At 44.0% G+C, this 14,023-nt stretch overlaps 2 protein-coding genes across 2 annotated transcripts; both read right to left on the bottom strand.

Annotated features, from left to right (window-relative positions):
- Nucleotides 1–1,491: 1,491 nt before the first annotated feature.
- On the bottom strand, nucleotides 1,492–3,752 carry LOC130393136 (E3 ubiquitin-protein ligase TRIM39-like). Its single transcript, XM_056603726.1, has 2 exons — nucleotides 3,662–3,752; nucleotides 1,492–3,569 (listed from the first exon to the last, which is right to left on the bottom strand). Exon 2 carries the CDS (start codon nucleotides 3,565–3,567, stop codon nucleotides 1,903–1,905), a length of 1,665 nt encoding a protein of 554 aa, XP_056459701.1. The 5' UTR covers nucleotides 3,568–3,569; nucleotides 3,662–3,752; the 3' UTR covers nucleotides 1,492–1,902.
- Nucleotides 3,753–9,370: 5,618 nt separating this feature from the next.
- Nucleotides 9,371–12,071, bottom strand: LOC130393250 (E3 ubiquitin-protein ligase TRIM39-like). Its single transcript, XM_056603886.1, has 2 exons — nucleotides 11,947–12,071; nucleotides 9,371–11,839 (listed from the first exon to the last, which is right to left on the bottom strand). The coding sequence occupies exon 2, from the start codon at nucleotides 11,835–11,837 to the stop codon at nucleotides 10,182–10,184; it is 1,656 nt and encodes a 551-aa protein (XP_056459861.1). The 5' UTR covers nucleotides 11,838–11,839; nucleotides 11,947–12,071; the 3' UTR covers nucleotides 9,371–10,181.
- Nucleotides 12,072–14,023: the final 1,952 nt, after the last annotated feature.

The following is a 14,023-nucleotide window of genomic DNA, read 5'->3' on the forward strand; positions in this document are numbered from 1 at the left end:
CACACACACACAGTGGTATAATATCTGTCCACTGTGAACGATAGAAAGCTGAGGAGATCCCTGCCAATGTCCAGGTTCAGTGGACCCAGCCTGGCTACCCAGAGAAGCCAGGCTGTGTCCATTCTGTCCCCAGGAGTCCACTTCCTGCTGCAATGTATGAGATACAAGCAACCAAGAGGTCAATGCTTTATTAATGATACACATCCAGAATTCTTTCAACTTCCCTGCTGTCCGAAACTTCTGTGTGGCATGAAGGACAGAGGAGTAGCACTGCCTGCTGAATCTCTTACTGCAAGAGATTCAACTGGACTGCCAGCTAATTTGGTGTTCAGAATGAATTCATTGTCAATGGTGCTTATTTATATGATCATTCATGTATTTGTTGTGGTTTTGTTATGTTTGTCAAATGGTCCGTCAATGGTGTTTCATTATTTAGGCCAATAAATAAAAAATAAAATGACTTTAAATGATTTTTGAAAGAGAAAGATGAAGGTAGAGAGACAGATGAAGGGATAGAGATGAAGTGAAGGAGAGATTAACAAAGACGACGAGAGATACAGAAAAACAGATGGAGAGAGAGACCGAACTGTGAAAGAGAGACAAGGATTTTTTTTTTTTTATCCGCATCCAACTCTGGGTATTTTCAGATAAGCAGCCACCTGAAGAATCCATTTATATGATAAAAGTGTAAACAAGAACATCATTCCCATACATATCACATCCAAATAAATGTATACATTTATTTTATTATTCGCCTCCTTTCACACAAGTGTGGCTTGGCTTTTTCCATTTCCACAAGTTATGAAACATCTCCAGCTCCGATTGGATCCCCAACACAACACCTGGGTCGGACGTCTGCGAGTTCATAGGGAAAGGCAACCCTGCAGCACTGACCTGCCAGCTGTTTCAGAGCCATGCAGACGTTCACGTACACAGCGAGCAGCGAGCCATCCCCTACAGCCATCATTCCCAGCTCCCGGCCATCTCTCTGCCTGGCCATCTGCGCCGCGGGCCTGCTTCTCCACAGTCTCACGGAAATACGTGACGCTGTCAGGTCATTTCATCTATTCATTCGTGATCTGGGACACGTAATTTCAATTTTCGGGTCAAAAAGCACAGATTTCTAACAGTATGACAGCTTTTGGCCACCCGTTTCTACTTTCACCTTTAATTCTGAGAAATTGTGACAATTCACGGATATATTTAATGCAGGTGCGCTGCTCTTCAGGTAACCGCGACAGAAAAAAAGGTAGCTGCTTCATCTCTTCTTTTTAGAATGAGTTTGAAATTTGTGCTTTTGGCACGAAAAAATTGAAATTACGTGTCCCAGATTACAAACGAATAGATTAAATGACGTGACGTGACAGTGTCACTTATTTCCTTGAGACTGGGTTGCCAGATCCCCATGAATAATCTAATGAGAATAGATCCTACAATCAAATATTGATGCTCCCTGGCTGAATTAATCCACAAGAAAGTGGGACTATGATTTCTTCCCCCCACTCCCCAAGAGCTGTATAAATCACGATACTTTTCATATTTTGATGAATCTATCGATTTATTTTTTATTGAATTCAGAAAAGTGATGAAAGATTTAATTGGGTATTTATTCATGACTCCGAAATATATCAACTATACAACTTATAGTAATGTAAAGATCAATGTAAACAATATCCTCCTAAATTGTTCTAATAAACAAACAATTCATGCAGTAAAAGGAAAATGAGACACACATTGAAGGTAGTGGAATATAATAATTTATAATGGGCTATATTTAAAATAGTTATTTCCATCCTTGGTAACAACCGTATACAACATTTATGTATAGTTCTTTCAGATCTAGCACATTATTCAGGAAATATCATTTATTCTTGTTTGTAAATTTTTATATCAAACAATGTCTTAGTCTGTTTGATTGACAGGTGAGAGGATCAGGGGGGCATTGTTTCCACCAAACAATCCATGTGAACCTGGACTGAGTAGTGCATAGAGATGCCCACGAAAGTTGTAGCCAGTAGCAGAGTAGATAATAATCCTTGCTTCCACATCATAGAAGGAGACCAGACCCTCAGCATGATCAAAAAACACCCCCACCTTCTCGAGCTTAGCTCTCAGAGGGAGATGGACCTTACGGTCATCATTAAATACAAGCTCCTTATTGTTTGATGATATCATCCAGTAGCCTTTATTGGGGGTGAATGGGTTGGTGAATGGGTTGGTGCATGGGTTGGTGAATGGGTTGGAGAACATTCCCGCCTTTACTTTTCTGTCAATGTTCTCTCTGGCCACTCCTAAATGCCAAGAAGACTTGCCTTTAACCTGGACCTCAAAGTAAAATTTCCCTGAATAGAAGCCCTGCCTCGAGAGAACAAGTGGATAACATGAAAATCTCCCAGATTTTACTGGGAGTGTCTGCTCTCGACCACTATTATGTACTTGTTTCCCATCCTCAGACACGGTGAGCAGGGGATGAGCTGTATCAGGATCCAGAGTCACATATTTTGCATACTGCTGGACCCTCTTCAGCTCTGCAGGACCACGCAGCTTCCTCATCTCCATGTTCAGTGTCTCCTCCAGCTGATCCAGAGAGCTCTTCAAGGTCTCTACGTACGACGGAGGACTGACCTCCACCGTCGTCCAGTCCCTGGTGGGTGGGGGATCCTTCAGGGATCTGAAGGCCTGGAGGAAGTGGAGGTGGTCTTTAGTCTGTGAGAGCGGCTTCACCTCTGAACTTCTATTGGTCAGATCCTTGATTTCCTGCTCCAGCTCTTTGATGAGGTCTTCTACTTGTTTCTCTGTGGATTTCAGTTTCTCTTTAACCATTTGGTCGAAATCATCACGGCACTTCTGAACACAGCATATCAGAGCAGTGTAGACCTGTAAACCACTGGCTAACTCTCTGTCTGCGTCTTTCTTGCTCAGTTCTACTGTGTCATTGATCTCCTTAATCTTTAGTTTTCTCTCCTGGATCATCTCCTCTATCTTTGCCAGCTGGTCCATCTTCACTTCATATTCCTCCTTTAGAGGTACAACAGAATGGGACCTGTGGTCACCCTCTGTGCAGAACTGACACACACACTCCTGTTCAGTCCTGCAGAAGAGCTCCAGAAGTCGCTCATGTTTCTTACACATCCTTTCTTCCAGTCGGTCCATTGGCTCGACCAGCTGATGTTTCTTCAGGCCTCTGACTCTCTGATGTCGCTCCAGGTGGGTGTGGCAGTAAGAGGTAAAACACTCTAGGCAGGACTTGACGGCCTTCAGCTGGGTCCCAATACAGACGTCACAGGGAACTTCTCCTGGTTCAACACAAGGCTGCTCTTTTACTCGTACGGACGTTCTAAACTGAGCAGTCAACTCTGATATGAAGGTATTGACCCGTACATCAGGTCTAGTGTGGAAAACCTCGTTGCAAATAGGACATTTGTACTGGACTTGTTCATCCCAGAACTTTGTAACACAGGCTCTGCAGAAGTTGTGTCCACATGGTGTGGTAACTGGGCTGCTGAACACATCCAGACAGATGGGACATGAAAAGTTATCTTCAGACCAGGAAGTAGCAGAGGCCATTCCTAAACACAGACAACAAGGTTTATGTATTCCAATATTTTTCTTATTACATAATATAGGAGCAGTTTTAACTAAGATTTGCTGTATAACTCACCGTGTTGTAGTTTCTGTCTGTCAGACTATTTGTTCCAAAATGTATTTTATTTTCCTTCTGAAAGAGAGAACTGCTTTTCGGTGGAGTTACTTTCGTTTCTATGAACCTTAAGTTTCGTTTCTTTATCATGACTATCCTTAGCCCCGCCCATTCTGCCGGCGATTTGAGTTCGCCCTGGACAAGGGGATTCATCGAAAAGTCAAATCTCCCAACCTTTATGCCTCCTTTCCTTAACCTTTGTGGAAAACATCATCGGGTCAAGGAGAGATGAAAATGTGCTTCCTTTCGAACATAGGAAAAGACAGCACTGTTTAAAATGAATTCGACTTCACTCTTCCTAACCAACGTCATTGCGCGAGGGCGGGTATTGCTGACCTCTAGCGTCTCTAGTGTAAAACTACAATTTTCCGAAGATTGACTAAAACAAGCGCTCTTTGATCCATTTTATGTGCTTACTAACCAGCTATAAATGAATTCATTTGTATTCAAATAATTATGTTTCTTGACTTGGTATCCATTATATCAATTGTATTTTTTTTCTCTTCTATTCTTCTGCTTTACCGCGTCTTCGCGTAGAGTCGGTAAACTTCGTTGGTGGCATGTTGCTTTAAATATTGCCGCCGTAAAGGATTATGGGATACCACTATCTCCTTTCCTTTCGCAAAGGAAGCTCAGGAGTAACCTATGCTAAAGGAGGGTTAAAGGAAGCATCGAGGCTCCTTTCCTAAGCAATTTTAGAATTCGAACCACCTTTCCTCCAAGCAGTTCCGGGTCAGGAAAGGAAATTTCCAATGCCAAAAAGAGAATTCGTAGAGGCCCAAGGTTCTGGAGAAGAGCAATAAATGTCTTTCTGCTTCCGATACGTTTTTACGGGGGGCAATCACCAAGCCGGGTTTTCCCCTTCGCACGCTATTGGCTGGTTTAACACAATGACGACAGGGAAGCGACGGCAAGCAGCCAATCACGTACCGAGTCAGTTGAACTATGCCCGTTGATCACGCCTCTGGTGCTGAAAAAAAGGACAGCAATAGCCAGACTACCCCGTTATAGGACTGAACCCACGTCAGTCCTGTAACTAAAAACACTTGCAGAACTAGAATGAGCTTTATTTGAATACGAGAGGCAATTCGTTTGGACACATATTCAACAGGGCCGGCGGTAGCAAGGGGCAAGGGTGGGCTCAGCCCACCCAAATGTGCGCTCTGCCCAACCAATCAAAATTGAAGAAAATGTTTTTTTCGTTCTTTTTTTTTTTAAGTCCAGACCCACTATCGGACGGACCTGTTTGTTCGCTGTCGAAGAAAATGTCAAATAAAATTCAGCCAATGAATTAATACTATAGAATATACCATAACTATGCATTGCTTCTAATTGGGTGGGCAGGACAGCCTGCCTCCAAGGTACCCACCCACAGTTACCCACCCAAGTTACACCCAGTTTAAATTTGAATTTTTACGCCTTGCAATTTTACTACTTTTGTCTGGAAACTTCCATAACATCAGTATTTCTGCCAGCAGAATTGGATTTTCAATTCAGAGATGCTGTGACATTTCATCAAGTTCTGAGGTGTCTTCGTGAAGTTGTTTTGCAATTTATTCTGTAGGTTATATTTAATTTATATTAAGAATTTGAAAAATAAATATGTAGCTTTTCATAGAAGGTGGCAGATGGTTGTAACACTGATGTGGAAAGCTGCTGGTGGCAGTGCTATCATGGTAAACGCCCCCATACAGCAGTGATGTGTCTAAAAAATTACATTACAGTAAATGTGCCAAAAAGCAGGCACGGAGATCTTGCAAGGGCAAAAGAAAATTGTGCCACCTATTATTTCTATCTGCCCACCCTAATCTTACTGGCTAGAACCGGCCCTGATATTCAACATTCCTTGTTGTTTGACAGGTTTTGGTCTTTATTCAACTTAATAAAGCCCTGTCCGATGAATGCCTTACAGAAATGTCTAGGATAAGATTAGCCAATATAGAATGGTGTCACTGTACGAGGAATGAGTGTCACTGTATGAGGAATGAGTATCCGAGTCTTGGATAAAATGCAATATTCCTATTATCTCCCTCGCAGGAGAAGGAGGAGGAGAAGGGAAAAATGAACATAGCTGGTAGCAACTTTGTATTTTTGCAGATGTAGGCCTAGTAACAGTATCATTAAAATCTACTAACTTAGATCAAGTCACCCAGTAGATGGCGATATTTGGGGACACCCACACAGTGTAAGATAGACACAAGCTCCAAAACAGCAAGTTATAATGGTTGTTATCTAACATTGAGTTGACACTTGTAGTTATATAATCTCCCAAACTTTAACATCTTAACCAGCTGAGTCATGTGACTCTGGGTAGGGAAGACGAACCAGACCAACAACTTCACTATCCAGAGACAACAGACAGAATCACAGTCTGTGTGTACACGACACGACACGCTGCTGTGTATTGTTGCAGAACAACGCAAGTCAAACAAAAGTTAGACTCAAAACGTCAGGGGGCGATGAGAATGGGAAGGCGATGGCGGAGGACGGAGCTGAGCTGAGCAGGACAGTGGACGAGGGAGATGAGCAGGCAGGTGAACAGGCAGAACAAGGTCACAGGAGAAACCAACCTGAGTGACCGAGTCAAGGAGCCGGGGCTATGGATCTAACTGCGGTGGTAGAAACGACAATCTGGTGATGAGTGAGTGAAGAACCGGGGTCGGTTTGATGCAGCTGATGAGAGAGAGAGAGAGAGAGAGAAAGAGAGAGAGAGAGAGAGAGAGAGAGAGAGAGAGAGAGAGAGAGAGAGAGAGAGAGAGAGAGAGAGAGAGAGAGAGAGAGAGAGAGAGAGAGAGAGAGAGAGAGAGAGACACACACACACACACAGTGGTATAATATCTGTCCACTGTGAACGATAGAAAGCTGAGGAGATCCCTGCCAATGTCCAGGTTCAGTGGACCCAGCCTGGCTACCCAGAGAAGCCAGGCTGTGTCCATTCTGTCCCCAGGAGTCCACTTCCTGCTGCAATGTATGAGATTCAAGGAACTAAGGGATCAATACTTTATTAAATCATACACATCCAGAATTCATTCAGCCTCCCTGCTGTAAGAAACTGCAATGTGGTGTGAAGGACAGAGGCGTAGCACTGCCTGCTAGATCCATGGATGCTGCAAGAGATTCAACTGGACTGCCAACTCATTGAGTATTCATGTATTCATTGTCATGGTGTTCATTTTATATGATCATTTATGTATTTGTAGCCATGCGTTGTGGTTTTGTAATGTTTGTTAAATGGTTTGGCATTAGTGTTTCATTATTTATGCCAATAAAACTAATTTATATAAATTGTATTGAATTGAGAAAGAAAGAAAATGAGACGTTCTTAGAGATGAACAAAGAGGAGGAGAGATACAGAAAGACAGATGGAGAGAGAGACCAAACTGTGAGAGAGAGACAACGAAACATAAAGAGAGAGAGAGACAGTGGTGAATATGGTGGACCAGGAGAACAGAGAGAGACATGAACTTTAATTCACTGCATGGATGGATGACACAGGCCCAAAGCTGTTGAGATAAAGACAAACATCGATGACTGTCTGCTGCACTTTAGGAGAGAGGGAGGGAGGGAGAGGGAGAGAGAGAGAGAGAGAGAGAGAGAGAGAGAGAGAGAGAGAGAGAGAGAGAGAGAGAGAGAGAGAGAGAGAGAGAGAGAGAGAGAGAGAGAGAGAGAGAGAGAGAGAGAGAGAGAGAGAGAGAGAGAGAGAGAGAGAGATAATAATAATTTACAATGGGAATAGTCAGGGTTATTTTCATCCTTGTTAAATTACAACAGTACAACATGATTGCATTTCTCTCAGATCTAACATAGCAGAGATTGTTATTCAGGAAATATTATTACATATAGTTGTGGTTTGTTTCAGTTAATATCAAACAGTGTCTTACTATGTTTGATTGACAGGTGGGAGGATCAGGGGGGCAGAGTTTCTACCTCCTTCATGTAAACATAAACCGAGGAGTGGATAGAGAGGCTCACTAAAGGTGCAGCCAGTAGCAGAGGTTAAATCAGGCTCAATCTTAAAAAGACTAAACACTGAGAGCCGGTGCAAAACGAGAGACATTGTGGTGATTTAATGTTGATTTGCCACATTAACTGTGATCAAGTGAAATACAAAAACAATTGACTTGACCCAACTTTGCCTGGGACTGGTATTTCCTCTACAGTTTTTTTTTAAAAAAAAAGCCCCTCCCTGTGTGCCCTGGCCAGGTTAGATGTACAATTATGGTTGTTATGGTTATGGTTGCTGAGTCATGTGACTCTGGGTAGGGCAGATGAACCAGACCAACAAGTTAACCATCCAGAGACAACACACAGATCACCAGTGCAGAGAAAACACTGATGGATTTCAGCACAGCCGTCCGCAAAGGCAACTGCACCAAAGTGGTTCCCAGTACTAAACGCTGCTGTGTACTGTTGCAGAACAATGCAAGACCGAAGAAAGTTAGACTCAAAACGTCAGGGGGCGATGAGAATGGAAAGGCGATGGCGGGGGACGAAGCTGAGCTGAGCAGGACAGTGGACGAGGGAGATGATCAGGCAGGTGAACAGGCAGAACAAGGTCACAGGAGAAACCAACCTGAGTGACCCGAGTCGAGAGAGAGAGTTAGAATATCTGTCCACTGTGACCGATAGAAAGCTGAGGAGATCCCTGCCATCGTCCAGGCTCAGTGGACACAGCCTGGCCATAGCGCAAGGCCGTCACAGACAGACCTGGCTACCCAGAGAAGACCGGCTGGGTCCATTCTGTCCCCATGAGAGAGAGACAGAAGCCCACTTCTTACTGCAATGTATGAGATACAAGCAACCAAGAGGTCAATGCTTTATTAATGATACACATCCAGAATTCTTTCAACTTCCCTGCTGTCCGAAACTTCTGTGTGGCATGAAGGACAGAGGAGTAGCACTGCCTGCTGAATCTCTTACTGCAAGAGATTCAACTGGACTGCCAGCTAATTTGGTGTTCAGAATGAATTCATTGTCAATGGTGCTTATTTATATGATCATTCATGTATTTGTTGTGGTTTTGTTATGTTTGTCAAATGGTCCGTCAATGGTGTTTCATTATTTAGGCCAATAAATAAAAAATAAAATGACTTTAAATGATTTTTGAAAGAGAAAGATGAAGGTAGAGAGACAGATGAAGGGATAGAGATGAAGTGAAGGAGAGATTAACAAAGACGACGAGAGATACAGAAAGACAGATGGAGAGAGAGACCGAACTGTGAGAGAGAGACAAGGATTTTTTTTTTTTTTATCCGCATCCAACTCTGGGTATTTTCAGATAAGCAGCCACCTGAAGAATCCATTTATATGATAAAAGTGCAAACAAGAACATCATTTCCATACATATCACATCCAAATAAATGTATATATGTATACATTTATTTTATTATTCGCCTCCTTTCACACAAGTGTGGCTTGGCTTTTTCCATTTCCACAAGTTATGAAACATCTCCAGCTCCGATTGGATCCCCAACACAACACCTGGGTCGGACGTCTACGAGTTCATAGGGAAAAGCAACCCTGCAGCACTGACCTGCCAGCTGTTCCAGAGCCATGCAGACGTTCACGTACACAGCGAGCAGCGAGCCATCCCCTACAGCCATCACTCCCAGCTCCCTGCCATCTCTCTGCCTGGCCATCTGGGCCGCGGGCCTGCTTCTCCACAGTCTCACGGAAATACGTGACGCTGTCACGTCATTTCATCTATTCATTCGTGATCTGGGACACGTAATTTCAATTTTCGGGTCAAAAAGCACAGATTTCTAACAGTATGACAGCTTTTGGCCACCCGTTTCTACTTTCACCTTCGATTCTGAGAAATTGTGACAATTCACGGATATATTTAATGCAGGTGCGCTGCTCTGTAGGCAAACCGCGACAGAAAAAAAGGTGCTTCATCTCTTCTTTTTAGAATGAGTTTGAAATTTGTGCTTTTGGCACGAAAAAATTTACATTACGTGTCCCAGATCACGAAGGAATAGATTAAATGACGTGACGTGACAGTGTCACGTATTTCCGTGAGACTGGGTTGCCAGATCCCCATGAATAATCTAATGAGAATAGATCCTGCAATCAAATATTGATGCATTAATCCACAAGAAAGTGGGACCATGATGATTTCTTCCCCCCACTCCCCAAGAGCTGTATAAGTCACGATACTTTTCATATTTTGATGAATCTATTGATTTATTTTTTATTGAATTCAGAAAAGTGATGAAAGATTTAATTGGGTATTTATTCATGACTCCGAAATATATCAACTATACAACTTATAGTAATGTAAAGATCAATGTAAACGATATCCTCCAAAGTTGTTCTACATAACAAACAATTCATGTTGTAAAATTAAAATAAAACACACATTGAAGTAGAGGAATATAATAATTTACAATGGGCTATATTTTACATAGATATTTCCATCCTTGGTAAATAACAACCGTATACAACATTTATGCAGTTCTTTCAGGTCTAACATAGCACATTATTCAGGAAATATCATTAATTCTTGTTTGTTCATTTGGATTTGATTGACAGGTGAGAGGATCAGGGAGCGAGAGTTTCCACCAGTCTGTCCAAGTGAACCTGGACAGAGGAGTGGATAGAGACGCCCCCTAAAGGTGCAGCCAGTAGCAGAGTAGATAATAACCCTTGCTTTCACATCATAGAAGGAGACCAAACGCTTATTAAAATCAACAAACACCCCCACCTTCGGGAGATCGTCTCTCAGAGGGAGACGGACATCAGGGTCACCATTAAATACAAACGTACTCTTGTGTAATGATATCACCCAGAAGCTATTATTAGGGGTGAATGGGATGGGGAACATCGTCTTTATTTTTCTTTCCATATACTCTCCGGCCACTCCTATACGCCATGAATACTTGCCTCTAACCTGGACCTCAAAGTAAACACTGCCTGAGTTGAAGCCCTGCCTCGAGAGAACAAGTGGATAACATGAAAATCTCTTAGGGATTTCTCGGAGTGTCTTCTCTACACCACCATCATGTACTTGTTTCCCATCCCCAGACACGGTGAGCCGGGGATGAGCTGTATCAGGATCCAGAGTCACATCTTTTTCATACTGCTGGACCCTCTTCAGCTCAGCAGGACCCCACAGCTTCCTTATCTCCATGTTCAGTGTCTCCTCCAGCCGATCCAGAGAGCTCCTCAAGGTCTCTACGTACGCAGGACGGACCGCCACATACTTACAGTCCCTGGTGGTTGGAGGATCTTTCAGGGATCTGAAGGCCTGGAGGAAGTGGAGGTGGTCTTTAGTCTGTGAGAGCGGCTTCACCTCTGCGCTTCTATTGGTCAGATCCTCGATTTCCTGCTCCAGCTCTCTGATGAGGTCTTCTGCTTGTTTCTCTGTGGATTTCAGATTATTTTTAACCATTTGGTCGAAATCGTCCTGCCACTTTTCAATGCAGCGCATAAGAGCGGTGAGGGCCTGCAAACCACCGGCTAGCTCTCCGTCTGCGTCTTTCTTGATCAATTCTACTGTGTCGTTGATCTCCTTAATCTTTAGCTTTCTCTCCTGGATCATCTCCTCTATCTTTGCCAGCTGGGCCATCTTCACTTCATATTCCTCCTTTAGAGGTACAACAGGATGGGACCTGTGGTCACCCTCTGTGCAGAACTGACACACACACTCCTGTTCAGTCCTGCAGAAGAGCTCCAGAAGTCGTCCATGTTTCTTACACATCCTTTCTTCCAGACGATCCATTGGCTCGACCAGCTGATGTTTCTTCAGGCCTCTGACTCTCTGATGTCGCTCCAGGTGGGTGTGGCAGTAAGAGGTAAAACACTCTAGGCAGGACTTGACGGCCTTCAGCTGGGTCCCAATACAGACGTCACATGGAACTTCTCCTGGTTCAACACAAGGCTGCTCTTTTACTCGTACAGACGTTTTAAACTGAGCAGTCACCTCTGATATGAAGGTATTGACCCGTACATCAGGTCTAGTGCGGAAAACCTCGTTGCAAACAGGACATTTGTACTGGACTTGTTCATCCCAGAACTTTGTAACACAGGCTCTGCAGAAGTTGTGTCCACATGGTGTGGTAACTGGGCTGCTGAAAACATCCAGACAGATGGGACATGAAAAGTTCTCTTCAGACCAGGAAGTAGCAGAGGCCATTCCTAGACACAGAAACAAAGTTTATGCATTGAGCAACTCCATTATTTTGCTCATTACATAACGGGCAAAGAGGTTTTAACTTCTCTCAAAGTTGTGCTGTATTACTCACCTTGTTGTTGTTTCTGTCTGTCAGACTATTTGTTCCAAAATGTGTTTTATTTTCCTCCTGAAAGAGAGAACTGCTTCCCGTCGAATGACTTTGGTTTCTATGAACCTTAAGTTTCGTTTCCTCAACATGACTCCTCTCTTCCTCTAACACCTGGCTCCTCCCCTAACTCCGCCCCTACGGACACAGAGTTCCCTGACTTCTTAGCTTTCACAATCTGACTGACCCGAAACACACACACACACACACACACACACACACACACACACACACACACACACACACACACACACACACACACACACACACACACACACACACACACACACACACACACACACACACACACACACACACATTTCAAATGTCTTTATTTGTGTTCGCGTTTATAAAATACATTGCAATGGCACAAATATTTTCAGTTGCTTTTGATGCCCTATATCCTTGAAACAACATGTTGCAGTACTTGAGTCAAACATGCACAGAATAGACAATACGTACACATGAGCTTATTCTGCACACAGTCTGTTAACAGACAGAGAAAATCTATGGGTACAGAAAACACCTCCTCCTCCAAATAGCTCGGCTGCCTATAATGGAGGAGATTGAGCAATATGTTGCAAGCTGCTTGGCTTTACATTTGGACAACGTCATAACACACAAACACACACACACACACACACACACACACACACACACACACACACACACACACACACACACACACACACACACACACACACACACACACACACACACATTTCAAATGTCTTTATTTGTGTCCGCGTTTATAAAATACATTGCAAGGGCACAAATATTTTCAGTTGCTTTTGATGCCCTACATCCTTGAAACAACATGTTGCAGTACTTGAGTCAAACATGCACAGAATAGACAATACGTACACATGAGCTTATTCTGCACACAGTCTGTTAACAGACATAGAAAATCTATGGGTACAGAAAACACCTCCTCCTCCAAATAGCTCGGCTGCCTATAATGGAGGAGATTGAGCAATATGTTGCAAGCTGCTTGGCTTTACATTTGGACAACCTCATAACACACACACACACACACACACACACACACACACACACACACACACACACACACACACACACACACACACACACACACACACACACACACACACACACACACACACACACACATATAACAACCCCCCGCGCCCACCGGCACCCCTCTTTGAGATAAGCTTGATTACCATGACAGCTGCGGGTCCATAATACAATCTGTACAGCAGCATTAAACACTAGAAAACATTCAAAAGGTAGCGGTGGGGTCTTCTCCGGACTAAATCCACCCCACGGGGGAACAACGTCCAACCCCACCTCTCATTGAGTTCCCCCTATGTTCTTTAATTTAATTTCAAACTGTATTATTTGTCATTCATCCCTACCACCAAAGTAGGCAGGGTCATCGCTAGAAATCTTTCGCAGGACTCCCGGAAGACTTGGTTAAAGAACTTCCTGTGTGTATGTACGTGTGCGTGTGTGCATATGCTGGACTCCTTGGGCGCGTTGTTCAGGTTGGTCACCATAGCGACCATGGGCAGGGTGTTCTCCAGGCCGCCGGACGCGGCCACGCGCCACATCTGGCCCACGCGCTACTCCGCGCTGCCGCCGAGAGACAGACGTGCCTCCGACTCGTGGTCCAAGAAGTCCTCGATGGTCTAACACAGCAAGGCCAGGCCCTGGAGTTAACCAGGCCCAGAACTGGTTATGATACTGTAGAGCAGGGGTGCCCAACCTTTTTTGACCTAAGATCTACTTTTCAAGCAGTCAACCTCCCGAGATCTACCAGCAAACCTACCTTCAAGCGGGGGGGGGGGGTAGAGAACAATTGTTGACGGGGGGGGGGGGGGGGGGGGGGGGGGGGGGTTGTATCGTGAACCTACGGACTTCAGTGGGGGTTTCATTCCGTCTGCGCACGGCACCTTCTCAACGATAATCAATAATCTTCCTCCCACTCAGGGTGAAAATGCTAGGTCTTAGCTTGTTTCCCCTCAGCCATGCCAACGTTTAGGAGTGTGTAACTACTGTTGACGGCTTTCAACTACTG

This window comes from Gadus chalcogrammus, chromosome 12 (genome assembly GCF_026213295.1).
Source record: "Gadus chalcogrammus isolate NIFS_2021 chromosome 12, NIFS_Gcha_1.0, whole genome shotgun sequence".
NCBI lineage: Eukaryota > Metazoa > Chordata > Actinopteri > Gadiformes > Gadidae > Gadus > Gadus chalcogrammus.

Bases quoted from the DNA above. Each gene is read 5' to 3' on its own strand.
- LOC130393136 (XM_056603726.1), bottom strand. From the start codon at position 3,567: ATGGCCTCTGCTACTTCCTGGTCTGAAGATAACTTTTCATGTCCCATC.
- LOC130393250 (XM_056603886.1), bottom strand. From the start codon at position 11,837: ATGGCCTCTGCTACTTCCTGGTCTGAAGAGAACTTTTCATGTCCCATC.